At 49.7% G+C, this 25,874-nt stretch overlaps 5 protein-coding genes across 8 annotated transcripts in view; 4 read left to right on the forward strand and 1 right to left on the reverse strand.

Annotated features, from left to right (window-relative positions):
- Nucleotides 1-18,080, forward strand: part of LOC118507122 (FERM, ARHGEF and pleckstrin domain-containing protein 2) — a 28,670-nt gene extending 10,590 nt beyond the window's left edge. For all 4 annotated transcript variants that reach the window (XM_036045127.1, XM_036045128.1, XM_036045129.1 and 1 more), the window contains exons 10-15: nucleotides 15,340-15,779; nucleotides 15,846-16,040; nucleotides 16,118-16,817; nucleotides 16,885-17,042; nucleotides 17,113-17,372; nucleotides 17,453-18,080. In XM_036045127.1, the coding sequence (XP_035901020.1) occupies nucleotides 15,340-15,779; nucleotides 15,846-16,040; nucleotides 16,118-16,817; nucleotides 16,885-17,042; nucleotides 17,113-17,372; nucleotides 17,453-17,552 (1,853 nt within the window). In that variant the 3' untranslated portion in view covers nucleotides 17,553-18,080. The remainder of the gene's footprint in view (nucleotides 1-15,339; nucleotides 15,780-15,845; nucleotides 16,041-16,117; nucleotides 16,818-16,884; nucleotides 17,043-17,112; nucleotides 17,373-17,452) is intronic.
- On the forward strand, nucleotides 415-14,463 carry LOC118507136. Its single transcript, XM_036045166.1, is given in 8 exon segments — nucleotides 415-782; nucleotides 785-1,038; nucleotides 1,040-1,717; nucleotides 1,719-7,956; nucleotides 8,015-9,318; nucleotides 9,320-9,628; nucleotides 9,630-11,659; nucleotides 11,661-14,463. Coding segments are annotated over 8 exon segments (11,931 nt in total). The 5' UTR covers nucleotides 415-547; the 3' UTR covers nucleotides 12,544-14,463.
- On the reverse strand, nucleotides 18,057-21,287 carry LOC118507124 (integrator complex subunit 4). Its single transcript, XM_036045132.1, has 4 exons — nucleotides 21,129-21,287; nucleotides 20,308-21,065; nucleotides 18,640-20,245; nucleotides 18,057-18,564 (listed from the first exon to the last, which is right to left on the reverse strand). The coding sequence occupies exons 1-4, from the start codon at nucleotides 21,174-21,176 to the stop codon at nucleotides 18,154-18,156; spliced, it is 2,823 nt and encodes a 940-aa protein (XP_035901025.1). The 5' UTR covers nucleotides 21,177-21,287; the 3' UTR covers nucleotides 18,057-18,153.
- A 254-nt stretch (nucleotides 21,288-21,541) lies between these two features.
- Nucleotides 21,542-23,227, forward strand: LOC118507134 (ribonuclease P protein subunit p40-like). The gene is made up of 4 exons (XM_036045163.1): nucleotides 21,542-21,863; nucleotides 21,928-22,079; nucleotides 22,162-22,324; nucleotides 22,417-23,227. Exons 3-4 carry the CDS (start codon nucleotides 22,171-22,173, stop codon nucleotides 23,058-23,060), a joined length of 798 nt encoding a protein of 265 aa, XP_035901056.1. The 5' UTR covers nucleotides 21,542-21,863; nucleotides 21,928-22,079; nucleotides 22,162-22,170; the 3' UTR covers nucleotides 23,061-23,227.
- Nucleotides 23,228-23,506: 279 nt separating this feature from the next.
- On the forward strand, nucleotides 23,507-24,913 carry LOC118507135 (charged multivesicular body protein 2a). Its single transcript, XM_036045164.1, has 2 exons — nucleotides 23,507-24,262; nucleotides 24,331-24,913. Exons 1-2 carry the CDS (start codon nucleotides 23,711-23,713, stop codon nucleotides 24,478-24,480), a joined length of 702 nt encoding a protein of 233 aa, XP_035901057.1. The 5' UTR covers nucleotides 23,507-23,710; the 3' UTR covers nucleotides 24,481-24,913.
- The last annotated feature ends 961 nt before the right edge of the window (nucleotides 24,914-25,874 follow it).

The raw sequence follows: 25,874 nt of genomic DNA on the forward strand, positions 1-25,874 counted from the left end.
ACCACCGCCTCTATGCCACTATGTCCCCCAAATACACTCATCGCAGCCACAGATTTACCACGCAGCCACAGCAGCTGCTGCAGCAACAGCAGCGTCGAGCCTCAGCCGGGCCGCTGGGCCAACCGGGGGATCGCAGCAGTTCTATGGGGGAGACAACGGTCTCCTCCACCAGCCGGGAGAGTGTTTTGTTGCCGCTGGACACTCGCACCAGGCGCTCTTCAGCGCTGCTGCCGGGGTCGGTGGCCTCGGGGTCGGGAATGGGGGCATTAGCGGGGGGAGCCAGCAGCTCTCAATACCCCAGTGCCACACTAGCCCGTTATAGCAATACGAGTACCTATTCGATGTCTAAGTCAGTAAGCACCGGAACGGACCTGTCGGACGAGGCACCGGATAATGTCATCTACTCGGATATCAATGATCTCTATCGTCATCGAAAGTCCACCACTTCCGGTGGTAGTGGTGGTGGTGGTGGCGGCGGGATGGGCTCAGAATCGCGCAAAAACGTAGACGAGGAGGCGAAGAAGTTGAAGAGGAGGACGACGAGATTATGGATGAAGTTGAGGACGAGAATGCGATCCGCCGCCCGTACCTGGAGGACGATGAGGATGACGATGAGATTGATATTCGTTATGCGACGGCCACGCAGATTAAAGCGATGGCTTCTGGTAGTGGTGGTGGGTTAGGAGGCACAGATGCAAGTGGTAGTGGTGGTGGTGCTCCGAAGGCCGTTCTCAGTGACGAGCTGTACGCGACAGTGGATAGGAAAAGTAAACTGAATAAGCAACTCAGCAGCAACAGCAACAGCAGCAGATCACGGTACAAGTTGCAACGTTGAAAACGAACACACATTACCCTGGTAAACACTTTAGTGATGAGTTCATAGACGATAGCATTAGGAACTACAATAGTCATACGAACATAAGTACGAACGTAGGCAAGTTGAACGAACCAAGTGCAGGACCCCTGAGCTCGGCAAGCGCAGGGGAGATGTACAATCGTTCAGCTCATTTCGATGAATACTGCGGCAACAACCGGTACTTCCGATACGTCGGACTACTTTAGCCACAGTCAGCAGCATTACTCGCAATCACCCAACTCTCACTCGTTGGCCACGACGATTACTCACAAGAACGGGCTAACGGACGATGATGATCGGTACTCTTGCTCGAATCCGCCACCGATCCATCCGAGAACGTCACATTCGCTGCCGCGTAACTCGCAGCTTGCCAAGATCGAATCGATCGATTCCAATTACAGTGGGGGTGAGGGAAGATCGAGCAGCGCTGGTAGAGGAGCTGGTAGTTCGGTCGAGCATAACTTCGTCGGGCACCATTCGTTGAACAATCTGCCAAGTTCATCGAAGGTGACCAATGATTATCTGCACTATTCCTCGCTGTTGAAAGGAGGAGGCGGTACTGGGGGCGATTCTGATGATCCAATGAATAGTAAGAAAACATCGTCGGAAAGGCTTGAGTATGAACTGTCGAATGCAAACATTTACTCGACAGTGCAGTACAAGAACTATGAGGATGATTTTGAGGATGAAGAATACATGAACTACCAACGTCAGCGGGGCGAGAACAGAGATGTTTCGAAGGAGGCATGGCTAAGAAGCAGTTCGTGCAAGGAACTCTGTGATTATGGGTACGATTCAACAGGTCGGGCCGATTTCTCTCTAATGGAGCGAGAATTCTTGACCTCCGATCGCATCGACAGTCCCTGTGACGCGCTACGACGACTCGCGCCACTCGATGTACGTGCAAAAATCGAACTACTCAGTGGAGGTTAGCCAGGACTTCTTGGCTAACGAAGGAAAGGTGTATTCTTCCAGCTATCCTGGCACCACGTACAATACCATCGATCATACGAGCTATCGCAAACACAATAATCAAAACTTCTATTCAAACTACGAGTACGGGTCTCAGGATGATCTTTCGCATGACAGTTACGAGCTGCTGGAAAAGTCAGACGACGAACTGTACTACAAGTTCAAGGGCGATTCGGAAGCCCACACAAGATCCTGCTCGCTGGACTCGGGTAATTACATCCCGACGGATGACGAAAGCATCCCGGACCAGCAGCATTCATCGGGCCATCATTCGCATCACATTTCTCGCCTCTCGCGGTACTGCTCGAGTTTGGAGGCGAAAAGCAAAAGTGCTCCAGACATCGACGATCTCGACGATATGTTTTTGATGGAAGATCCGAGAGATTTGCCGCGTGAAAAGCTGTGCGTAAAGTCGGATGGTAACTTCTACAAGAAAATCAAACTGGCCATGGGCGGATCGTCGCGAATGTCGAGTCCAGAGTCGCGCAGTGATTACTACGAGTCGAAGCTGTCCAAGAGCAGTGGTTCGAGCAAGAAATCGAAAGACAGCGTCTATCACACGGATAGCAACAAGAAATCACGTGAAACGCTCAAGAGCAAATCGGGATCAGGTTTTAACTCGCGAGCTTCCAGCCAGGACTCGAAGGATTGCTTCGGAGGTATGGATATACTGTTGACGAAAAATTATGAAATGCCAACGACCACGAGCAAGAAGGCAAAGTACCTTTCGAAGCGATTCGACAGCAGCTCGCGAAATTCTAGTCAAGATTCCAAAAGTGACTACTACGACGCCAGTGAGCAGCAGCATGAGCATGAGCTGGATGCCGATGCGGCCGATATGTCGGATGAAATATATTCCCGCGCCAAAGTGAGTCACTCGGACGAGCACATTCGAGTGGGCGAAGATGATGATGGTTCGTCTTCGATGGCGAAGAATGGAATATCGACGACTGCGGCAAGTTTTTACGATAATCAAATCTATTCTTCGACATTCCCTAGTGCTCAGGCGAAGCCGACCAGTGTTGGGAACGATGTCGGTGCAGGAGCCAACAAAACTTCACACGTTCACTCAATCAGTCTGCAGAACGTGGAGCTGGAGAGAAGCTCCCGTTCGGTGGGATACTCAGCGTACAAATCTCCCTCACCGGTACTCCCAACAGCCGTACCGAAGCCGATCGACAAACAGCCACCGAAAACGACGCACATCTGGCCGGAGGAAATAGAAGGTTTGCCAACGGCCATAACAGAGAGCCAGCGCATCGATAGATCGCGAGCTTTCCGCAAAAAATCGGACAGTGAGAACATTTTTAGCTTTGATAAGGAGAAGATCGAATCCCTTACCAGCAGCCTAAACGATGAAACGCCCACGACGGCGATCATGGTGGAGGCAAAGGCCAAAGTAAGTCCAGATTATCCACTCACTCCGGAGCTGCTATCGGAGTTCGACAAGCAAAAGATTGAATCGCCTCATATTCTGCCGAGGAAAACCCGCAAGGAAGAGTTGATGGCCAAGACGCACTTCGAAGAGTACACGCCGAAGATGGTTGGGCTGGAATCAACAGTCATCAGCGGCATTCCACCGTACGCTCACGCAACGGTCGAACGCACGAAGTCAGATCCCAACTCGTTAGCTAATCGACCCCGGCTAGGACCGAACTCGCGTCGCCATACGCTGATGCATCAGAAATCGATCGATCTTACGCCGGCAGATTCAAGCGAAGAAGAATACCTGTACAAGCAAATTCCTAGCGCTCCGCCATTGTGCAAATCACACGGAAGTCACTTTGAGCTGCCACAATCGTACGATATGAACGTGATCCCAGATGTGGTCGAGTTGCCAAGGAATGGTTTCGAGATGCCGAAGAGTTTCTTCAAAGATTATCAGGAGCGTCGCTCATCGCACAAAACCGTACTGAAGGACGACATTCCGTATGTGCTGCACAAGCGACACGTCATGAACGGGACCGCTCCTTCACCTCTGGTGGAAGGCAAAACTACTCCCCATCGTAGCTTTCCAAAGCCAAAGAGTCCCAAATCTCCAAAGTCACCAAAGTCTCCGAAATCGCCCAAGATGCTAATGTCAGACGGTGGGAAAGGCGACGGAAGCTCATTCGTGGGATCGAAGGAAAATCTGCTGCGAGTGAAGGATGATACAGAGCTACTGATAGAACAGACCGGAGCAGATGATCAGCAGGGCTTCCTGTTCACGCAAAACATCGACCTGTCGAAGGTGGATCCGGTAACGCTGGAGGTGGACAAGACGGTTCAAACAGTGCAGCTAGCAAGTAGTCCGAAACGGGACATAACAAAGCGCATGGATCCACTGATGTTGGAGCAACTGAATAGCAAACTCAGTCAAATCGAGAGCGATTCCGCAACAAGCTCCAAGACGGATAGTAATGCCGCTCAACAGCAACTGCAACAGCCACAAAGAAAGTTCGAAGCGAAACCGGTAGATCTTCCCTACCTACTCGTAGACAAAAAGAACGTCGAGTTAGCCGTACCGAAACGTGTGGTCAAGACCCGGGTCGCTCCCATTAAGACAAAGTGTGGAAAATCGAAGCGCAATGCCAAAACACGCATCACTTCCTTTTCATCTGACGATGAGAGTCTCGATTCGGATGATGTGTTTGGTTCGGCAGAAGCAATGCCAACCAAACTGGAATTTTCTCCACCTCAGTCGCGCAAAGAGATAGAACCGATCCTGAAGCATGAATCGAGCAAAATGGCTTCGAACGCGTGGGCACGTGGACAAACGATGAGCTCGACGGAGATAGAAGGATCACCGCCGCAGTGTCGTCGTCTGGCGGAACTTGAAAGTCGCTACCATACGGTGAAGCTTGAGACAACACAGCTCACCAGCACTGAGTTGCGTCGCATTTCGGAAAGATCTTTCTCCATTCCCAGCTCGGAAGATGAGGGTAAAAAGCAGCAAACGAAGCCGGGGGAGCTTCTGGCGGACAAAACAGACTCGGCGAAAGGGGTATCCTGCAACGATCTGGGCGATTCTAAGGATAGTTTGGGGTTTTCAACAAAACAACAGACGGAAACTGCTCTGAAGAAGGGCAAGGAGGACGGGACGGTGACCAAGTTGTCACCCTCGCGCACGAAGCTGATTGAAGAGCTGATCGTTTCGTCGATTGTGATGCGATCGAAGGGCCACGCGCCGATCCTGTTTGCTCATGCTCGTCTTAACCTTAGTGAAGGGTCAGCTTTTGCATCGTTACAGCGTCAAAAGGCGCAAGAATCGCCCACCTCTGGTCGGCGTGCCAAGAGTCTCGATACGCCGGTAATTTCACTCCACAAACTACCACCGATGAATGCGTTCTCTTCGAAGGATGATACGGTGGGGTATGAAGAGGAAGAGGAAGTGCTGGAGGTGAAACCATTGCAACAACAAAAAGCATCCAAAGCGTCGGTAATTGAAGAGGAAGAGCAGGAAGATTCGGTCCATTCTTGTGGAGATGCAATCGTTATCCGCGATCCGACCATCTCGCGCCAAACATCGACAACGGAGGAGGAACGAAAGTGCGTTCGGATCGATGCAGATGAGCTGGAGTTACTCGACCGGCTGAAGTACATCGAAAAGATTGAACTGCAGGGAGTGAAGATAAAAGAGAAGCGCAAAACCAAAACCAAGCTCAAGAGCGGCCATCAGTTGATTCTGGAGATACCGAAGTACAAATTTGAACCGTTCAGCTCGGGCAACAGCTCCATCAAAACGTCCCCGGCCATCAGTCGTGCTAGCAGCGTCGAAAGTACGGGCAAAGCGCGTCAAAAGACGGACAGTGGCACACAAACACCCACGGGAGGTGGTGTCGCTATTAAACCTCAGCGCAAGTCTACCAGTCCGAAGGGTTCGGAGAAGCTTGTCCAACCGAAACGACGCTCTTCTGACGAAGTGAAGAAATCTACGTCACCGAACGACATGCTGCGGACGAAGAGTCAAGAGGCACTGGGCAAGGGAAAAGGGTCAAGTGCTAAAGAGAAATCAAAATCACTGGAAAAGATGGAGCTCAAGCGTCTGGGAAGCAGAGACCGAAAGTCTACGGAAGAAAGCGAACTGGAACGCGCCCGGCGTAAGGAACGACAGCAAAAACTGTACGAATCGGCTATGAAACAAACGATCAACATGCTCAGCCCGGTGAAGGATCAACTGCCGCAGTTCCCTGCACCAGAGGATAAGATTTCCGTCAAGACCGAGGGCGATAAGATCATCATCGATGCGGACATAAAATCGAAACCGGAAGATCACGTGTTTATTGCCAAAGCGCCGAGAAAGCTGGACTGCGGGTTGGCAAAGATAAGTCGTAGCTTCGAGGATCAGAAAAGCGTTGAGAAGCTGGACAAGGCAAGTCGGAGCTTCGATGATCGAAGCAAATCATTTGACGATCATTCGGATCGTTCCGCGGACGAGAGTAGCATCGTCATTAAGAGTCCGACGCGGTTAAGCAGAAGCCAGGAACTGAAGCAAAAGATCGAAGGGTCGGTCGTGCATAAGGGGCGGATGGAGGGCAAGTCGAAAAGCTTGGAGAAAAAGTCGGAACCGCAGTACTTGGATATCGAGTACAAGACTCGCAGTTTGGATCAAAACTACACGGAAAGCAGTGCTTCTTCGTACGGTGGTGGTGATGCTACCTCTCCCGATTCGGAGAGTGTAGGACACGGGTTGACAACAGGCAGGAAGCAGGAAGTGGTAAAGGTAGACGTGCACTGCTCCTCCAAGATGGATTCACCCGATTCGGATAATAATCGCGGTGCATCTCCCAGTGGTCGAGGACGTAAATCCACGACGGACAGTGATAGCAAATCGATCGAGGATCATCGTCCTTCATCGCGTTTCGATAAGGGCAAGAGCCTTGATAGCAATATTTCCTCAGAAAAAGTTAACAAGAAGGATAAGCCGCAAGCCGTGGAGAGACGTGCACTTTCACAGCCAGTGTCAGAGTTTGGAGGAGAGCTCGACATGCAGGATATAATATCCGAGCGACGTACGCTCGATCTGATGAAGAGACGATCGGAGGAGAAGGTAGTAGATTCAAGCACAGCGAGCATTGCACCTGATCCATCAGACGAGGCTGGAGACAAGGAAGCTTCAGACAGAACGAAACAGCCTCCCGGGAAAGTTGGTAGCGAAGAGTCGCTAACGGAAGTAAGCGAACTCAAGGATGCAGATGTGAAAGAGAGCGGCTATCTTCCACCGCCCGTGCGTGTGCCCACCATTGAGTATGAAGAACCGTCACTTGAAGAAGAGGACATTGTGGACGAAGAGGATGGGTTTGAAGCGGAGGAACTGGAAGCAGTAGAGGTCAAGAACAGGAAGGAAATTCTGGGAAAGCTGAATCTCGAAAGAAGCCGAAGCGATGAAACAGGCTCGTGGGTGACGATCGCTTGTGAAGAGTTTACCGGCACTGAAGGAGTAAGCAGCCAGCAGGAAGATTTCGTGGATAATGCGGGAACTCACTACAGGATAGAATCTCAAGCGACGTTTGAGGACGTAAAAGAGTATGCAATGCCCGAATCGGAGGTGATTGTGGAGTCAGTTGATGTGCCCATACTGTCGCAACCTCAATCCAATCGATCCTCCCCTTCAGCGTTCGATCATCCGCTTCCACAGGTACCGGAGAAAAAAGCGGAAGTAGTGTCACCGATGCGCGAAAAGGTGGTAAGATCTGCTGCTGTCGATCGCGATCAAGAAGCTGATAAAAAGCAAGCATCGCAAAGGCGCGGTGATTTTCTGCGACTATCAATCGAAAGATCTCGCAGCTCGGATACGGGTTCGAGTCGTGAAAATGAAACAAGTCCTATTAGACATGACTCCAGCACTCCTCGCGGTAAAGGGTCGCTGGATGAAGAATCAAGTCTGAGTTGCTCCATTTCACGACCATTGGGCATATCGCAGGACATGGACTCGATGGAGCACATGAAGTGCCGGGAGCTGCGTGAAGCAATGCTCAAGATGGAAGAGTACGATGATGGAGTGGCGGTCAAGAAGGTTTCTCCAACGCTTGAGAAGCAGTACCCGGTAGACTTGGGGTCTGGATCGGAGCTGGATATAGAAACTCCGGAAGATCGTATTTCAAGATTGCTCCAGCGTGAAGAAAGTGAGTCTAGTTCGGATAATGGTGGTGGTGGTACAGTTGTCCCTGGACCTTTGGGGGGTCCCTCGGGCACAGCACAGGCTAGCGGAGGAACTATTGCAAAACCGAAGGGTGGTGAAACCCGTCCGTACGACGTTACTGCACAAGAAAGTATGCCGAACGGCACCGCCGAACGAGAAACAAACTCAACAAACTACTGCCGAGTTGAAGTCGGGAACTTTGAAGCTGCTCAGTGCCGATGGAGGTGATCGCAGCTCGCTGGAATCAAAGTCAAGCCTAGAATCGAAGGGATCGTTGGGATCATTCGAAACCGAGAGTAGTTCAGGATCGTTGGGAGCAGCACAACGAAAGGGCGATCTGCTGCAGAAAGAGCAGGTGTCTACCTGGCGTCCTTATCCGATCGAAAGCTCCGGCAGCTCAAGCGTGGAGGACAACTGGCTTCCACCAGAGCAAGAAAGTTACGAAAGCTTTGAAATTGCGACGGAAACGATAGAGATACAGAAAATTCCGCTGCAAGATTCGAAGGAATTGTCTCCGGACGAGCAGAAGGAAAGTGACTCCGACATACAGGACGAGCTGAACGATTTCCCGGCGACGTTCGGCTACCCGGAGATGACTTCCACACTCGGTATCGCTATCAATCCGGTAGATATACTTGGGTATGGAGCGAGCTTCGGTGTGGGCCGAACGTTGTCGCGAATCTCGGAGCGCAGTACGAACTCGGAGAAATCCAGCGGCGAGGAGGTGGCAGAGGCGGAAAAATCGAGTCTGGAAGATTTGAGCGTGCACGACGAATCGGCCATCTCTAGTGAGCATCAGGCGAGTCTCAGTTCCGATCTACATTCCAACTCGAATCCGGCCTACATTTCCGATGCCGACCGTAGAACTTCAGCGGAAATGCCGGATATTCCGTGTGATTCGGCTGCGGCAGAGCGTCTGTCGGAGATTTATCAGAGCAATGTGGTGAGGAACGGCCGCTTCACAGTATCGCACGTGACGGAAGGTGGTGCTGGCAGTGGCCTAAAGAAGGTAGAAAGTAAACCCGACTTGCAGTGTCTTTCGGGAGGAGGTGGTAGTCAAGATTCGGAAGATTGGCCGTTACCGGACATACCCTACGATAGTACACCTGGTGAGCGGTTTGATCCGTGCATCGGAGGGCCTCCAGGTATGATTATGCCACCGCCGATGAGACCCTACTGGACGGAACAAGCGATGGCCGGAGCGCGACAGTCACAGGAGTCTGACAATTGGCCTACACCACCATCCAGCATGCTAGAACACATTCCAATCGTGGAGAACGTGCAAACGTTCCATGTCAACGAACCACAGCATCCGATGCAGGTAATGGTGGAATCGTTCACGGAACCTACCACCGGAGGATCCGATGACTTCCGATCCGGATTATGCGGAGGTTGCTGGTGATGAGATTCCAGAACCTCCGAAAAGGGACTACGTGCCAACAACCTCTGGATCCGGTTCATACTCGGGATCATCCCTGTCCGGGAAGTCTGGATCCTCACCAAGCCCGTCACTGTCAATGGTGGTTCCTTACGAGAGCACTGCTTATCTGGTGTCCGCCATGCAAGATTCAAAGACTTACGAGGCGGCAGTTACGTACGACAATGCGACCTGTCTGAGTGGTGCTCTTGGTCCGACCAGTTGTCTCAAGTCAACGTTTGACATATGTTCAAGCCAGCGTGCTACCGGGATCCTCCACGACAGGGATCGTGGGCAAAGACTCGAATCCCGATCGTGTGATCATATCGCAACCGACCAAGTCTCCCCAGAACTTGAGTCCCATCACGGATGATGATTTCTTCATGAACGATGAAGTGTTCGGCCCAGGCACGGTGAAGATTGAGATATCGCCGGATGACAGTAAACCTTCATCCTCGGGCGGTATGGAATACGGCACGCAGCAGCAAAAGTTTTCCCGAAGCTCCAACAACTCCGACACCTCGATCGACGATATGCTCTCGACGTCTTGCGGCACGTACATGGAGGAAACGGTACGGTTGCGCAATCTAGAGCCGCGTCGGCTAAGCAACGAATCGTGCAAGAAATGTTCGCACAGCTCGCATTCCGAGGAAGAAACGAGCTCGTTCGGTACGGACCTGGACGGGACGGTAAAGATGGGACTGCAGCAAAAGCGCTGCACGCACAGTTCGCACTCGGAGGACACCTCGATTGGTCTTAGCATTTCCGAATGGTCGACCGGTACGAACACCGTGCGGCAGTATGCCAATCTGTCCGGATCGGACAGTCTGTCGGCCGTATCGAACCATTCCGGCAATGCCAAGAGCGAAAAATCGAACCACACCAAGAGCTCGATCAGCTCGAGCGTCCACAAGTCAACCGAGAGTCTAGATGAAAAGACAAGCGGTAGCTTTTCCAGCAGCAACACGAACCAGGCGAACAATACCGGTGGAAAGCGCTTTTCGCTGGAGAATGTGTCCGAGAACGGCGGGTGTCCGCGGTACGAGCCGTTCAGTAACTCGGAAACGGACACCAAGTTTTCGTCGGGCACCAAGAGCGACGACACTACGCTGACGCTCACCGAGATGGCGCAAACCATCACGGAATGGTCGACGAGCAGCAGCAACACCCTGATCGCGCAGGTCGAAGCGCTGAAGCAGCTGGAAAGTAGTGGAGCCGGTGCTGGTAGTGCGAAAGGTACCTCCTCCGGCGAACGATCATCTGCAACACCGACGCGCACATTCGAGTACGTGCCGCTAAAACCCCCGAAGGTGGTGAAGAAGGTCGCGGTCGCATCGCCCGAGGATCACGGACGCAAGGATTTGCCGGGAGTGCATGCGAAGCCGCAGGTAACGAAACACATCCCGACAGAGACAGGAACAAGCTCGAAGGCGGCAAATGAAGCGAGCGTGATTCCTGATCGTCCTACGAGACTACCGCCCAAGATTGTGGATGTGATCGAGAAGAGTCCCAAGCGAATGCCGGTAACGCAGCAGCCTCTACCGCAAGGCAGAAGCCCCATGTCTACGAGGGTTGAACCGCAAGACGGTGCCAGCAAACGGAAATCGCTCGAAATGATGTCCAAGCGTTACCAGAGTCAGGATATATCGGACACGGAAACGTTTACGGAGAAATTGTACGGACAGAACGAGAAGCTCACGGAGCGGTATCAAAGCCAGGAGTTTACACCGATCGCTGCTACTACTTCGACGGCACCTAGCAAACCTCCGCGCGGTGACTCGTTACCTTCCTCCAGCCCAACGCCGATGGCAGAAAAGCCGTTGATAAAGCACCATAGCTACGACGATAAAACACTGTCCAAGTCGCAGATCCGCGAGTACAAGACGACCAAGATGCGCCACAGCCAGTCCTTCCACGAGCATCTGGTGTCGTCGGATCTGAACAAGATAGTGGAGGAAAGTCTCGGCAGTTCTTCGACCACGACTCACACCAGCGAAGCGACCAGTACGGACAATTCATCACCAATGTTTCCACGACCGGAAAAGCTGGTCCGCTGCTCACCGTACTACTCCAGCAGCCTCAGTTCGGAATCGCCTCCAATTGCTCCGAACCAGCTGCCGCCTCCGGTGCAGAAACCTCCCCGCAAGAGTTCTCTACCGCGCAACTTCGTTCCCAAGAGTCCACCAAGTGGGAACGATACAGACAGTTCGCTAGATCATCGTGCGCAGGATCCAAAGCTACGATCGCGTGGTTATCGTAAAAAACGAACGGTTCCACTGAAGAAGAGTCGCCTAGGATCGTCCGCTAGAGCACCAGGAAAGTTCCGAGTGTTCGGAGGGCTATTTTCCGGAACTGGAATCAGGCTCGTCGGACGCGGTAATGATGGAACATCAGCATCAGCGTTATCCAGACTTTGAGGAAGAGTTGGAGCAGTTGCCGGAAGATTACGAAGACGAAACGTACCGGGCAGATGAGGATGATGTGACCCCGAGCCGCAATGGGGCGGGGGTGTACCCGAGTGCATCGTATTCGAACAAATTCGAGGGTCTCGACATGACGGAGAACGTGGATGAGATGGGATTCCCACGCTACGATCGGTTGGGTCATATAACGAACCCGAACCTGTACAAGTCGGACACTCCATCGCCGCCAGTAAAACCTGCCCGGCAGCGTCGATTGCGCCAGACGAAGCGTGATGAACAGCACGACCTGGAGTACCAGGGTGTACAGTATACGCCGGAAAGTGGCAGCTGTTCCGAAACGAAAGCAGGCCTGTCGGACGATGTGTGCTACTCGAGCGAGGACAGTTTCGCGGCGGGCTATAACCGTAGCAGCGGTGCCAGTGCCGGTGCTAGCTCACGCTATCAGAAGAACGTGGAGATCCCTTACCCGGACTTCCTGTCCGATTACGAGAACGAATCGTCGTCGGCCTGTTCCTATGCCCGGCGCATGGAACAGGGTCGCCCGCGGTATGTGGAACTGGAGGCGCAACATCAACAGCTGCAGCAGCAGCATCTTGAGTTTGTCGAATCGGATAAACCGCTCGATGTGTCGGTTGCGTTCGACCTGAAAGCCTTACCGCCACCGATTTACGTGGAAGAGGAAGAGGTCGATCCCGAAGGGGATGATATGCCCGGGCCTGAAGAGGACGATGAAGAGCAAGATAATGCTGTCTAAACGAATCTCGAACTGAGCTGAACGATGCGATTCTAGGACGCAAACGTGTAGAAGTAGCGATCAGCCAAAGGAACACAGTAACAGTTTCCAGTGCCAATGTTGAAACCCCAAGACGGCCGTGGTGAAGAAGGAAACATGCCACATCTTAACATAATCCGTTAGTCGCCCATTATTCTTCCTCATGAATATTATCGCGCGTCCCGCTAAATGTAGCTCGCGGACAAGCTTTTAACATGGATGATGAATCTCACCCCATTGTATTCTTCTGTTCGCAACAGTATGGGGGGGGGGGCTGAAATGGAAGGATCCAAGCAAGCAAAAAGGGCATAATAACGTACCTGTGTTGTTTCCTCTGATTGAGTGATTTTTTACATTAGCGTTTATACATTACCATTTTTGGGTTGTTTTTTAAATCCTCGAAAAGTTTATCCGTATTCTACGTAAGGATAGTGTGTGTGTGTGTTCGCCAACCCTCATGCTCTGTCGGCTCTGAGGGTAGCTAGAGGGTAGCGTTAGTACTAAATTGTTGACATTGGCTTTCTGTGTGTTCATCTCTGCATTTACTAGACGAAAAAGCTTATTAAGAGGTTATGTGAAGCGACAACCACCGTTACATTAGCAGAAGAAGCATTTCGGAGCAACGGAGAATAAGCGTATCTTATGAATATCGTCACGTTTTCCATTTGTTTGTAGTGGTTAGGTCTGCAGTGTCGTAAGAAAGGATTGGAAAGGAGTCGTAGGGAAACGAAAGTTGAAAAGAGATTAGGTTAAAAATGGAAGTAACAGTATTACAGAGCAAATGCAGGAAGTAAATCGTTATAACTCGTGTAGCATAGTATAGTGAAGGATGAGTAAAAAACGCATAATATTCTAATAATCCAGAGTTCTAGACTTGCAAACATCCATATATTTATGAAATGTTGAACGGAAAATTGATGATAGGGCAAGCGGGTTGGAATTTACGTTAACAAGCGCCCTGTCTTTCTTTGCGGTTGTTAATCAATTAATTTGCTAGGCAAAAGTGTTGAGCTAAGAGAGAGGGGAAACTTTACGTGACAACGAGTCAAAGGAACGATATTTATTTGTGTTTTCCTATCCTTGCCTTATTCCGGAAGTTCTTCAGAATTTATAACAAAAAGTCTAACATTCATTATAAAACGGTTTTCAATGTTTTAAAGTATCGATCAATCGTGGGGTTGCTAGCTGCTCCACGCACAATGAGGCCAAAACCGGAAGACAGCGAATGAACTTAGATTAATGGAGCTCACCACGGGATGCGATGTGACCGTTTGGAACGGTGGGGTCGGCCAAAGCGGCCAAGAAGACACGCGTTGAGCATGTTTTATAATGAATTTTCAACATGTTTCGAAAATAATTTCACACTAAACACACATACACACATTTATATTCATTCGAGGGCTGACAAAAGCCGAGTACTCTAATAAGCACGCACAAATATGCGCATGACGATAAGTATGTTATTATCATAGACAATGTTGTTTACTTAAGGCATTTATGAATATTGATGAGCAGAAGGACACGGAAAGCGTGGCGGCGCATATATACGAAAGTCGAGCAAACTTATATTAAACATTACGCATAATTAGAATTAGTTACTGGTGGGACATGATCTCGGGTTTTTGGGAGGTAGCGCAAAAAAAAGCGGAAGGTTTAATATGTTGTGAAAGCGATGCGAGAAAGCAAAAGAAAAAGAAGAAAATATCTAGTTTTTACTCTTTGAAAACATGTTCAGACAAGCCAAAATGATTGCCAAAAAATAACCCTTCCCTTACTAGCAGCCAAAGACCGGCCAGTCGGTCAGTACTATTGCTTCCGAGCCCGCTAATGGTCTATGGAGCAGTGCATGGAAACTCAATTTTTCGTAAAACATTTCACAAGCATATTACCAGTTAAAGAAAAACAATGATAGACTTACTCATGCCACGATCGGGATAGTTTTAGAACAGGAAATGCTGATCGCGCGGGAAGAAAGCGGTATTCAAGCTAAGAAATCCAATATAGCCCATACTACTTCTGCGCAAGTGAAGAAAGGAAGGGAACATTACTTTCACAAACACACAAACACACATCACGTTGCTCCATCATTCTCTCTAACGTGTTTTACAAACCCAGCATCGAGCAGCAAGCAGAACAAAATAGCAGTCAGGCCCCGATTTGAATCCATTGCAGTGCTTCAACGCAATAAGTGATGGTGATAAATAAAGGCAAAATTAATCAAATCATAGTTAGTTTTAAATCGAACTTGGAATGTTTTCTCTCTCTCTCTCCCTTTCTCTTTGTAATTTGAGTTGTTTTAAAATCTTCCCTAAGTTCATTTTCCATAAGCTTACGCAAGCGCAATAGGACGATGTAATGAAGCGTGTAAGTTGAAATGCCCCCCGACCGTTAGCGATCACGAACGTGATTTGATCGTATTTTAATATTTATTCGCATGTTATTCCTAGCCTACACTCACACACACTCACACACACGCCTATAGTTGACAGTGATTAAGATCGTTTAAAATAATTTTATCCTAATTAGTGTAAGGTTCCGTTTAAGTTGGCAAATCGTGCCTCTTCACAGTCGCGGCGCCGCTGTTTGTATAAAGCCTTCCATTCCACGCATGAAATATCTGTTCAAAGAAGAGAATAAGTTTGTAGATAACATTTGCCATTTGAGTTTCCCTGTTGTATGTTGTGCTGTAGTAGTTATGAAAATCTAGATGTATGAGAAGTTGATGCCGACAAACCCCACAGCTAACGGATGCCCTTTCTTGTTGGTTCTTTCCTGCAGATGATTATCACGGCATCAACGGGAATGTGTCGCTGGACCGGCGAAGTGAAATAGTGCAATCGCCCAACCGCTACGAACTGGCCCTCGGAACGTCGGATAAATCGAACAACAATTCCCTGTCCCGGGCAGGCGATACGGGATGTTACGATCTGGGCAGTGCGGAAGCTCGAGCTAGGAACAATGGCCACTTTGGTGGTAGCAACGGCGGTGCGTTGCACACGGTGGACGAGAACATGATCAACAACAACTACCAAAACCAGCCGGCAGCCAACGGTCAAACGTCCACGTCCGGCATGGGTAATGGGAACAGTGGAACGCTGCGTTCGATCGACGAGGAGATGCGGAAGAAGAAGTGGCCCACCGACCGGGCGTACTTCCTGGCGAAGGAACTGCTCATGACGGAGCGTACGTACAAGAAGGATTTGGATGTCATCAACACGGTAAGCGAAGGAAGAGTGTCCGTGTTGGAGGATTTCGTTTGAAAAGTTGGTTTTATTCGTTTCCAGTGGTTCCGCGAGGAGCTTACTCCAGAGGATTTGGAGAATCTTCAACCTCTGTTTCAGTATTTTGAGTCGATGCTGGAGCATCACAGTGTGTTCCTGCGCGATCTTGAGCATCGGATACTGCTGTGGGAAGGACGTGGCGGTCACGAAACGCATCGAATCGGTGATGTGATGCTGAAGAATATGGTCGTTTTACCGGTGAGTACAAGTGTTGCCACGCGCGTTTGCGCCGGTTCATCTAACCAACAGTTCCGTTGCTTTTCTTTGCACGACAGATTTACGACGAGTATGTCGAGAGTCACCGAGAAATACTGGAGCGTCTGAACGATCTGTACGATAACGACGATAAGTTCCAGCACACGTACCGGGAGTTTGAGCAGCAGAAGGTGTGCTATCTGCCCATCAGCTACTTCATCCTGAAGCCGCTGCACCGACTGTTGCATTACGAGCTGCTGCTGGAGCTGCTGCTAGCGCACTACGGTGAGGATCATTTCGATCGTACCGACTGTCACGGTACGCTGATGATGCTGACCCGCACGACCGAGGTCATCAGGCGCGAGCTGACGGCGTCGGAAAACCATAGCCTGCTGTGCGAAATCCAGCGCGACATCGACGGATACGATGGGCTGGTGCAGCCGGACCGTAAGCTCATCCGGCAGGGCTGTCTACTGAAGCATTCCAAACGGGGCCTCCAGCAACGCATGTTCTTCCTGTTCTCCGACGTGTTGCTGTACGCGGTCAAGTCACCGGTGACGCAAACGTTCAAGGTGCTCGGCCACGTGCCCGTCCGTTCGTTGCTGACGGAGAACGCGGAGCACAATGCGTTTGTGATATTTGGCGGCCAGCGGGCGATCACCGTGAGTGCGGGCACCACGGTCGAGAAAACGCTCTGGCTGGAAGAGCTGGCGAAGGCGGCCAACAGTTTGAAGTACAAGCCACAGACCCAGTTGCCGATCGTGTCGATCAAAACGTGCAGTAAGTGCCATTGCTTGACTCCGGGTCGGTTGGAATGAAGAACTAACTGACTTTTTTTTGTCCTTAGCATCCTCCGAGGAAAATCTGGAAGCATGTGGCTTGAGCAGTGCGCTTGTGCCACAGGTGGCCGCGAAACAGCCATCGCCCCGCAACAACACAGCGCTGCACGTGTGCTGGCATCGGGGCGTCACGATTTGTCTCGATGATCATCTACGATCCGGGAGAGTGAGTGTGATACTTCCCTGGCATGTTTAATCATTAACTGATCAAAATGATCCTTCCTTCCTTCCGCCAGAATCAAATATCCGGCTACCTGTTGCGGAAGTTTAAGAACAGCTCCGGCTGGCAGAAGCTGTGGGTCGTGCTGACATCGTTCTGTCTGTACTTCTACAAGAGCTACTCGGACGATGCAGCCCTCGCCAGCTTGCCACTGCTCGGGTACACGGTCGGACCGCCGGGAATTCAGGATGCCGTGCAGAAGGAGTACGTTTTTAAGCTTTCGTTCAAAAATCACACCTACTTCTTCCGGGCTGAGAGCGAGCATACCTACAATCGGTGAGTGTTGCAGTGGCAAATCGATCAAATATTTGATCAATTTTGCTATATGAGTTCCCCTTTTCCCGCTTCCTTTATAGCTGGATGGAAGTGCTGCGAAGTGCCACGCAAATTCAGGAATCCCGATCGTCGCCTACAATCAACTCGAACAATCTTATCAATAACAATGGATCGAACTAACTGGAGGGTGGCCACCGGCACAAGTGTGCAAGGAACAAATCTTCACCAGCCTTCAACGCCTGTTACGATCCGTGCGATTGATGTGATCAATCGTATCCGATATGGCTGGGCAGGTCTTCACCGTAAAGCAAAACCAACCCTAACCGTTCCCTCCGTTCCGCTTTTTTGATGCGATTTTGCGCATTTATTGGTAGATTTCATCATCATTCGGTCCCCGGATGTCAACATTTCCGCGAACAAAACAAAAAAATCCGATACGAGACCCCCGGGTGACGAGTGAAGGGGAGAAAGGTGGGTGGATGGACAGTGTTATATTTATCTTTACAATTTTTTACGTGTAGGAACGCATGTACGAACAATGTTTTAAGTGAAGTGAACGATATATTGAAGGATTGTGTTTATTAGCAAAACGGAAAATAGTAATTAGACGAATGAGAAGGAATTTCGGCCGGATATGCGCCGATGAGTATCACACGAATAAACCCAGCAAAACAGTGAGCAATATAGTTGATAGACACTGCTTAAAGATCAAAACCCTTTTTATTGGTCACTCGATACTGTTTTCTCCTGCCCTAAGCTTAACTGCTAGCGCTGTCAGTTTTTACAACCCTCGTTTGACCGGTTTCGGTGCAAAGTGTACCTTTACCGGTTTACACAGCTCCAGCTCATTGTTAGGTTTGACCGACAGGCATATCGTTATCTCCACAGTCGAGGCTTCGGTCCACACACCGTGCGAGAGTAGAACCTTCGTCCGTAACCGCCATTGTGATTCACTCTCGCCCTGTTCCGTCATAACCTTTTTCAAATCGCGCTTCCGGGGCACGATAATGTGCACATTTTGATCCGGATATTTCACCTTGAGGCGCAAATCTTGCCGCTGGCTTTGCTGGAGATTTTCCAGCTCCGCCACGAAGGGTACGGCCGCTATTAAGCCAGCCGTTACCTTGATGACGTTCTCGGCGCTGTACGACGTCTCGGTGGGTTCGATAATGCGTGCTTTACACATTTTTATCTGTGGGAGAGAAAAACGAACGGTAATATTGTAATGTCAGTTGTGTTGTGTAAGCGTTTCTGTCCAACTACTTACGTTTGTGTTGATTTGTGGAATAACGACCGGAGCAGCTGTCTGAACTATCGGTAAAATTTCGCGATATACGCGCCCCGGTTTTGGATCGCCTACCGAGGCCAGTTTGGTGAGAATTGCACTGGTAAACGTGTCAGCAACGAGCAGTGTGTTTTCCTGCAGGAAGCTGCTCGTATCGCTCGCTATGTGCAGCAACAGCTGACACGGCCCTAGAGCACTCTGCGAGCGATCCTTCACGATCAACACCAGATTGAGGGCGCTGGCACGCAAACACATCTGCTTCACGAGCAACTGATCGTCGGTAGTAAGGTTGGAGAAGAGATTCTGCAGCATCAGACACTTTTTGATCAGCTGCAGCAGGCATTCCTTGATCGGAGCCTTGATCGATTGGCCGGTGGTAGCTAGCTGCAGCTGTTCCATCTGCAGCTGGGCGCCAAAGAACACGGACGTAAAGTTGGCCGTACCGGAAAAAGCCGGATCAATCTCCGCCAACCGGTCCAGATCGTCCTGGGCGGCTTTGAGCAGCGCTTGTCTGGCCTGCGGCGCGGAGTAAGCGCGCTGAATGTTGCTCAGCAGCGTCTCGAGAAACTGTCTCGATCCGGTTGACCCGACCAGATTGAGCTCCTTCGTATCACCGCTCACCGCTAGCCGGGGAACGAAATTCGGCATCGTGTCACGCAGATACGCGTAGTGTTTGATTATGGTTTCCGGAAACAGGCTCAGCATGGCCGGCAGATGTTGCGCCGCGTTGAACAGCATGATCAACACACACACGTACGCCGGGTCCTCCACGTCCCGCTCGGCATTATCGAAGAACGGATGGTCCGTCAGCAGGTGGGGTGTGACGGACATGCAGATTTCCGGATGCTTCTGTCCTACGCGCTGCATGCAGCCAAACGTTGACAGTCGATCTTCCGGATACTTCAGCAACACGTCCAGCACCTTCGAGACGACGAGCGTAAGGCAAGCCTTGGTGGACACTTTGCACGCACCCAGCATCAGATGCAGTCCTTCGCGAACCTCCACCGAGTAGTCCTCCAGCGAGCTGAGCATCGTTTCGAGCTGATCCTCACGCAGGATGATGTGTCTCGAGATGGCGGTCAGGCTGTAGATCGCTCGCAGCCGTACCTCTTCGATTTCGTCGTTGAACATGTCCACCAGGAAGTCGAGCGATGTGACCGCAAACAGTGGGTTTTTGAGTGCCAGTTTGCACATCGAGTTGACCGACGCCGTTCGGACCTCCAGGAATTCATCTTCCAACCCTTGCACCAGCGCTCCACACGCACCGGACGCCATGAGGGACACCGAGTCGGCGCTGATGACTTCCTTCGGTGCATCGTCGGCCCACTTCTTGCCACTGGACCACTCTCCGCTCGCAAAGTGTGCTGCACTTCGTTCGTGGAGACTTCTCTTCTTGCGCATGTTGCTCATCAGTTTCTTGTCCAGCGTTTGGTGGAGGAACTCATCGCTCACCATCGTCATGCCACCGAGCAGCTCGGCGGCCAGCGTGCGTATGTTCATCGAGAGGTCGCAAATCGCGGAACAAACCTTCCCGAATGCGTCATCGATGAGCCGAACCTCCTGTTCCGAATCTTGCACTTTAATCATTCTAAAATATAAGAAACGAAACGTATGTTTTATGCTGTTTGCAGCATGGAGAAGAATACTTACTCTTCCGGATGACGCACGCCCAGTTCGAAAACCATGTTCAACGCCTCTCTCCTCACACACTCATAATCGTCCGTAAGAGAAGCGCACGCCCGCGGGTACAAAGATGCTGGCAGCTGCACACCACGGTCGCCCAGAGTCAGCATCGAGCGGAACGCTTGCGCACGGACACGGGCATCCGGCGAATCGGTATACTTGCCGATCAGTTCCAGACTTTCCTTTTCTGCGTCCGAAATCAGCACGAAAACGCCCAGCAGCAGTATGGCATGGCGCTGCACGTTGTGGCTGGGCGAGAATAGTTTCACCTTCGCAAAGAACACCATCTGGTTGATGTACGCCACGGACGGTGTGAAGGATTTGCCAATCTTTTCCAGCACGATCAGCCCCTGCGAGATGACTTTGGCCGATTTCTCTACCTTCAGCAGCTTGATAACCTCATCGATTAGCTGCTGACCATCGATGCCGGTTTCGATGGCCAGGTCGGCAAACAGGGAGAGAATTTTCACCCGTACGGCGGACTCGGGTTCGCGCTGGAAGTGTTCGACCAGCTTGCGGATTGCGTCCGGGAATTCGCTTTCATCGAAGTGCATCGAATCGGTGATTTTGAGCAGAATCTGGAGCGCCTCGTTGCTGGACGCGTCTTCCAGCAGGTTCACGTACCCAAGGATGGAAGTAAGTGCTCCGCTGGATTTGCAAGCATTGCGTCGGATGCGTTTGTACAGCCGATGGGTTGGAATCTGAGGGACAATCGATGTTGATTCCTGTGGGAAAGAGAACCCATGAGACTGTTGTACAAACGACCCAGATGGGATTTCGGGACCTACCGGAAGTGCTGTCAATTCAGAAATTTGTCGCTTAATAGCTAAGCTCATGGTTACGCGGTTAAACAAAAAGAAATGGAACTGTTATCAAATAGATGCTGGCCACTTTATCGTGAAAGGCAGTTTGTTTACATTTTTCAGGGATATACTTTGACAGTCGAGATTCGGACGAAACGAGTTACAGACGAGTCTCAAGTTACGTATTTATTCAGCCCATATTTGTAGTGAAATTATGGGTTTTTAATGGCTCTACAATTATTTCAAAAACTTGATATTTATGAGGTATCTAAAACGTGGATTTTTTGTGTATTTGTTGCGCGTTAATTGAAATCCTGGAGTAATACTAAACGGACTGAGCAAATTTGCATATTCGCGAAACTCTGGAACTGTCTGTAACGCTTCAATCCCAGTACATAAACGCTACTGTCTTCTATCAAAATAAAACACACACAGCTACACACAGTGAAGCAAAGAAAACACGTTGTGTTTCGGATAAACACCGGTACCTGATTCCGGAGCATCAAAAGCGGAAAAATTCTATTAACTTGAGCTAAAAAGTGTTTTATTACAGTAAAAAGATTCACACAATCGTCAGAGAAAATGCTTTGCCCCGAAGTGTGGAAGTTCCCGACGCCGTCCTATATCGTCGAACGAATCGTCAGTCCAACCACCTGGACCAAGCTGAAAAAGACGCACAGAATACGGAAGGAAATCAAAGCTCAGCAGCTGAATCGTAGGGTAAGATGGATATATTAAATGACTGTTGGCACTGTTGGTTGATACTAGTGCAATACACTTTAAGGTTGCGCTGGTGATTCCTGCCAACGAACCGCAATTCATGCAGAGCTTGGAAGACGATTTTTCTGGCCGCAGATTGTACGCTTTACCGCGTGAAACATTTCCCTGTGATGGAGATGCTGAAACGGGAGTTTGTGGAGGCATTCGTAAAGCGTGGTGAGTTGAGTTTGAGTATTTTCTGTTGCACCGGTTGTACTCCTTGTATGATTAGCACCATTAAAATGCTGATCTTTCGAAGGCAAACTGTATGGGAATTAGCACAACCGCGAACATGGAAACGGAAGACTGTGTGGCCATTACTCCATCGGGCGAATTGATCATGAGCTTACAGCGCGAAACGCTCGAGAGGCTGGAAGGCAATTTCAGCATCAGTGTACGATCGCCCAAAGGAGACAAAAGTGGTAAGGGGTTTTTTTTTTGTAGCAAATCGCCCAGCATTACCACCAGTTTGATACTAATTCGTTTGTTATGTTCTCAAAATCTCTTTCCAAAGTCATCAAAATTGATTTGAAATCGGCTAATGCGAAAACCCAGATAAAAAATACTACACTCGCAGTTGACCTAACGCTCCGGTGGATTCCTCCTGGTAACGAATACAGCAACGGAAAAGTCAGTGCTTGCTCGATTGCAAAATATTTACGCGAGCATTGTCAACTTTTGGTTGAAAATGTGCCCGCCGGCTGTAGGAAAATTGTGCGTACGGATGAACCCGTCCCCCGAATGAACTCGGCCAACCTATTTGCGGAGGATAGGCGACAGACGTTAGGTACCCACGATGAACTGCTGGAGTACATTGGCATGATTGCGCTCGATTGCCAGACAAAGCCCACTGAGTATCTTAGCAGCTACAGGCTGGACGACGCGGATCGAGACACTGAAACAATGTCCATCTTTCACGGTCACGGGATGATAACGACGGATGAGATCGAACGCCTGATCCTGCGCGTAACAACGTTATTGAGCGAATCTATGACCATTCCGTGGGTAGGGTTGCACGTTCAAGGCTTTTCTAATTTGCCGTTATCGAGCGCGATTCGAGGTGATTGTGGTATCTATTCGAATTACGATAGAGGTTACACGATGATAATCACCAACCTGAATCTGCTTTTTAGTAAATGCTTTGGATGTCATATGTGAGATAAAATAAGTTGATGCAACAAAAAAAGGATTGTTTGAATGATTTCATCGAAAGTTCCCTTACCCGTGGATACTAATAATAAACCATCGGTTGGTGCCTACTAACATGGTCAGGACTCGAATCTGTTCCAAGGGTTCGCCTACAGTAGCATTCGACCTCCAACAAATCTGATTGTACTTGGACCATTTTCCGAAATTGCGATCAGAGCATCAGGCTTCCGTCGGTTGTTTTGAACTGTAGAATTAACATCGGCATTATAAACTCAACGTGTTGTCAAAGCAGCGAATCTCGGGAGCAGCCTGTACATTTTTGTGCGGGAAAAAAGTTTGATAACTGTAATTAGCGAAGATTTATAAATCAAATAAAAAAATTGATTTAATTTGTATAATTGTAACTTCTGTCACTTGGCTGGCAGGATTAAAATGTTGGGCTGTCAAATTGCTGTACCGCGTACGGCTTCCACGATGTTACCAACACACGCATACACACACTAATGAGATTCGGATGAGTCACAACAAATCGCAGCGTAGCAAAGAAAAACAATTGAGCTCTTCTACAGGAAAGACCTATCCAAACTTGTTGTGCGTTGTACAAAGTTAAGTTTTCGTTAGTTTGTTCATCAGGGGAGTACGAAAACCTTGCAGGAACGATGGAGTGGCTTTTCGGGAAGCGCATGACCCCGGACGAGATGATGCGGAAGAACCAGCGGGCGCTAAACAAAGCGATGCGAGACCTGGACCGGGAAAAGATGAAAATGGAGCAGCAGGAGAAGAAAATCATCGCGGACATTAAGAAGCTGGCGAAGGAAAACCAGATGGATGCGGTGAAAATTATGGCCAAGGATCTCGTCCGCACCCGCCGCTACGTGCGAAAGTTTATGCTGATGAAGGCCAACATACAGGCCGTGTCGCTCAAGATACAGACGCTGAAGTCGCAGAACGCGATGGGCGAAGCGATGAAGGGTGTCACGAAGGCGATGACGAACATGAACCGCCAGCTAAACCTGCCACAGATCCAGAAGATACTGCACGAGTTCGAGAAGCAGTCGGAGATTATGGACATGAAGGAGGAGATGATCAACGACGCGATGGACGATGCGATGGAGGACGAGGGCGACGAGGAGGAAACGGACGCAATCGTGTCGCAGGTGCTGGACGAGCTGGGTCTGCAGCTAACCGATCAGCTGTCCGGATTGCCTCAGGTAAGCCACCGCTCGGCTGTTGGCTTGTCCGATAGGCTTGTTTTACTGTTGCACTCTGTGTATTTTAGGCTTCCGGTTCGTTGGCAGTGTCCGGAACGAAAACTCCTCAGGCAGCGGCAGTCGGTGCGGCCGGTGGGTCTGGTGGTGGAGCCGGATCTCCCGTTTCGGACGCGGATGCCGATCTGCAGGCACGGCTGGACAATCTCAGACGAGAGTAACGAAGTACGCACGTCTCCGTAGGTACGTTTGTTATGTTGTGCCGGACTGTGTTCCTCGCACACGCAAAGAGCGAGATGCGAGATGAAAAACGGCATTACGTCTCAGAGAAGTGCGAGGTGTGTTAAGTCATTAAGGACGATATTTTGTTTTGCGTATGTAAGTTTATTGTCTTTTAAATCATAAGTTGTACTCGCCTACCTTTTCCTTCTGCTGAACGTGAACGACGCGCGTGAATGTAAATATGAGAATAAGATAAACGGAAGCGGTTCGACCACAAACTTCCCGACCAATTAAATTTCTCATCGCATATGCATTATGGTAAAACTTTGTTGAAAGTTTAGTTTTGCATCCCACACGTTCACACAATGTGCTTTATGTGTTGTCGAAGTTCCGTACGAATAAAATATACAAATTGAAGCAGAATGACGATAAGTCCCAGTTGTGGCAGAGATGGTTGGGCACAAGGCCGTGAGTGGATTCCGAAAAGCTTACGAAAGTTGGACCAGGCTTCACGCGACTGGTCATGTCATGAAAATGGCACCGGACCACCCTAGCCCGTAGGGTTTTGGTAAGGTTGCTAGGTAAGTAGAATGCAATAAAACGCTTCCTCCTGCGACGGATTGTGATGCACATATGCAGAACATTTTATTCGTATCCTTTTCTTTCTCGCAATTACGCCTTGACGCAGCTTGTATGCTTCCGGCCAGTGTACGATCTAACGATGTAAATAAAGTATACAATAGTTTGAACGCGTCAATAAAATATATGTCTATCATAATGGAACAAAAATAATACACAAACATTAACATATTAACCGAATTTGCGGAAGACAGATGGAGAGAGAAGGATAATGTAATAAACGATGCTTTCTTCTTCTATATACTTTCTTACACATTATGCTAGGGGTTTGTAATATGAAGTATGAATGTAGTAAACTATGTACGCTTAAGTTGTACGCGCGCTTACAGCACTAATGTAACGATTGCCTATCCACGTTGGAGCTTACCAAGGAGCTTGTTGTCTGCGTTGCTGCTCGTTTAAATAAATTTGAACTAATGCGAATGAAAAGGCTAGTGTAGGGCCAGGCGTTGGCTATCGGTTACCAGGCCGTCAGTTACTCAGTAAAGGCAGTAATGTGCTAAATGGTCCAAACAGGCAGGCAGCTATATTTACACTTAGTTAGGAAGCGTTTGTTTGTTTGTTTGAATGTTAGTTTAGTTTTGTCTGGGAGGTGAACAGGACCAACGGATAGGGTTTTTCTTCTCTCTCTCCAGATAGAAACAACAAACAACTTAAGCAACTCATCAGACACGTGTTGATGTAAAATAATCTCTAAAGCATCACACGCACGCGCCCCCGAAACGAAACGATCGAAACGAACGCTAAATAATTT

This window comes from Anopheles stephensi, chromosome 2, assembly GCF_013141755.1.
Source record: "Anopheles stephensi strain Indian chromosome 2, UCI_ANSTEP_V1.0, whole genome shotgun sequence".
Lineage (NCBI taxonomy): Eukaryota > Metazoa > Arthropoda > Insecta > Diptera > Culicidae > Anopheles > Anopheles stephensi.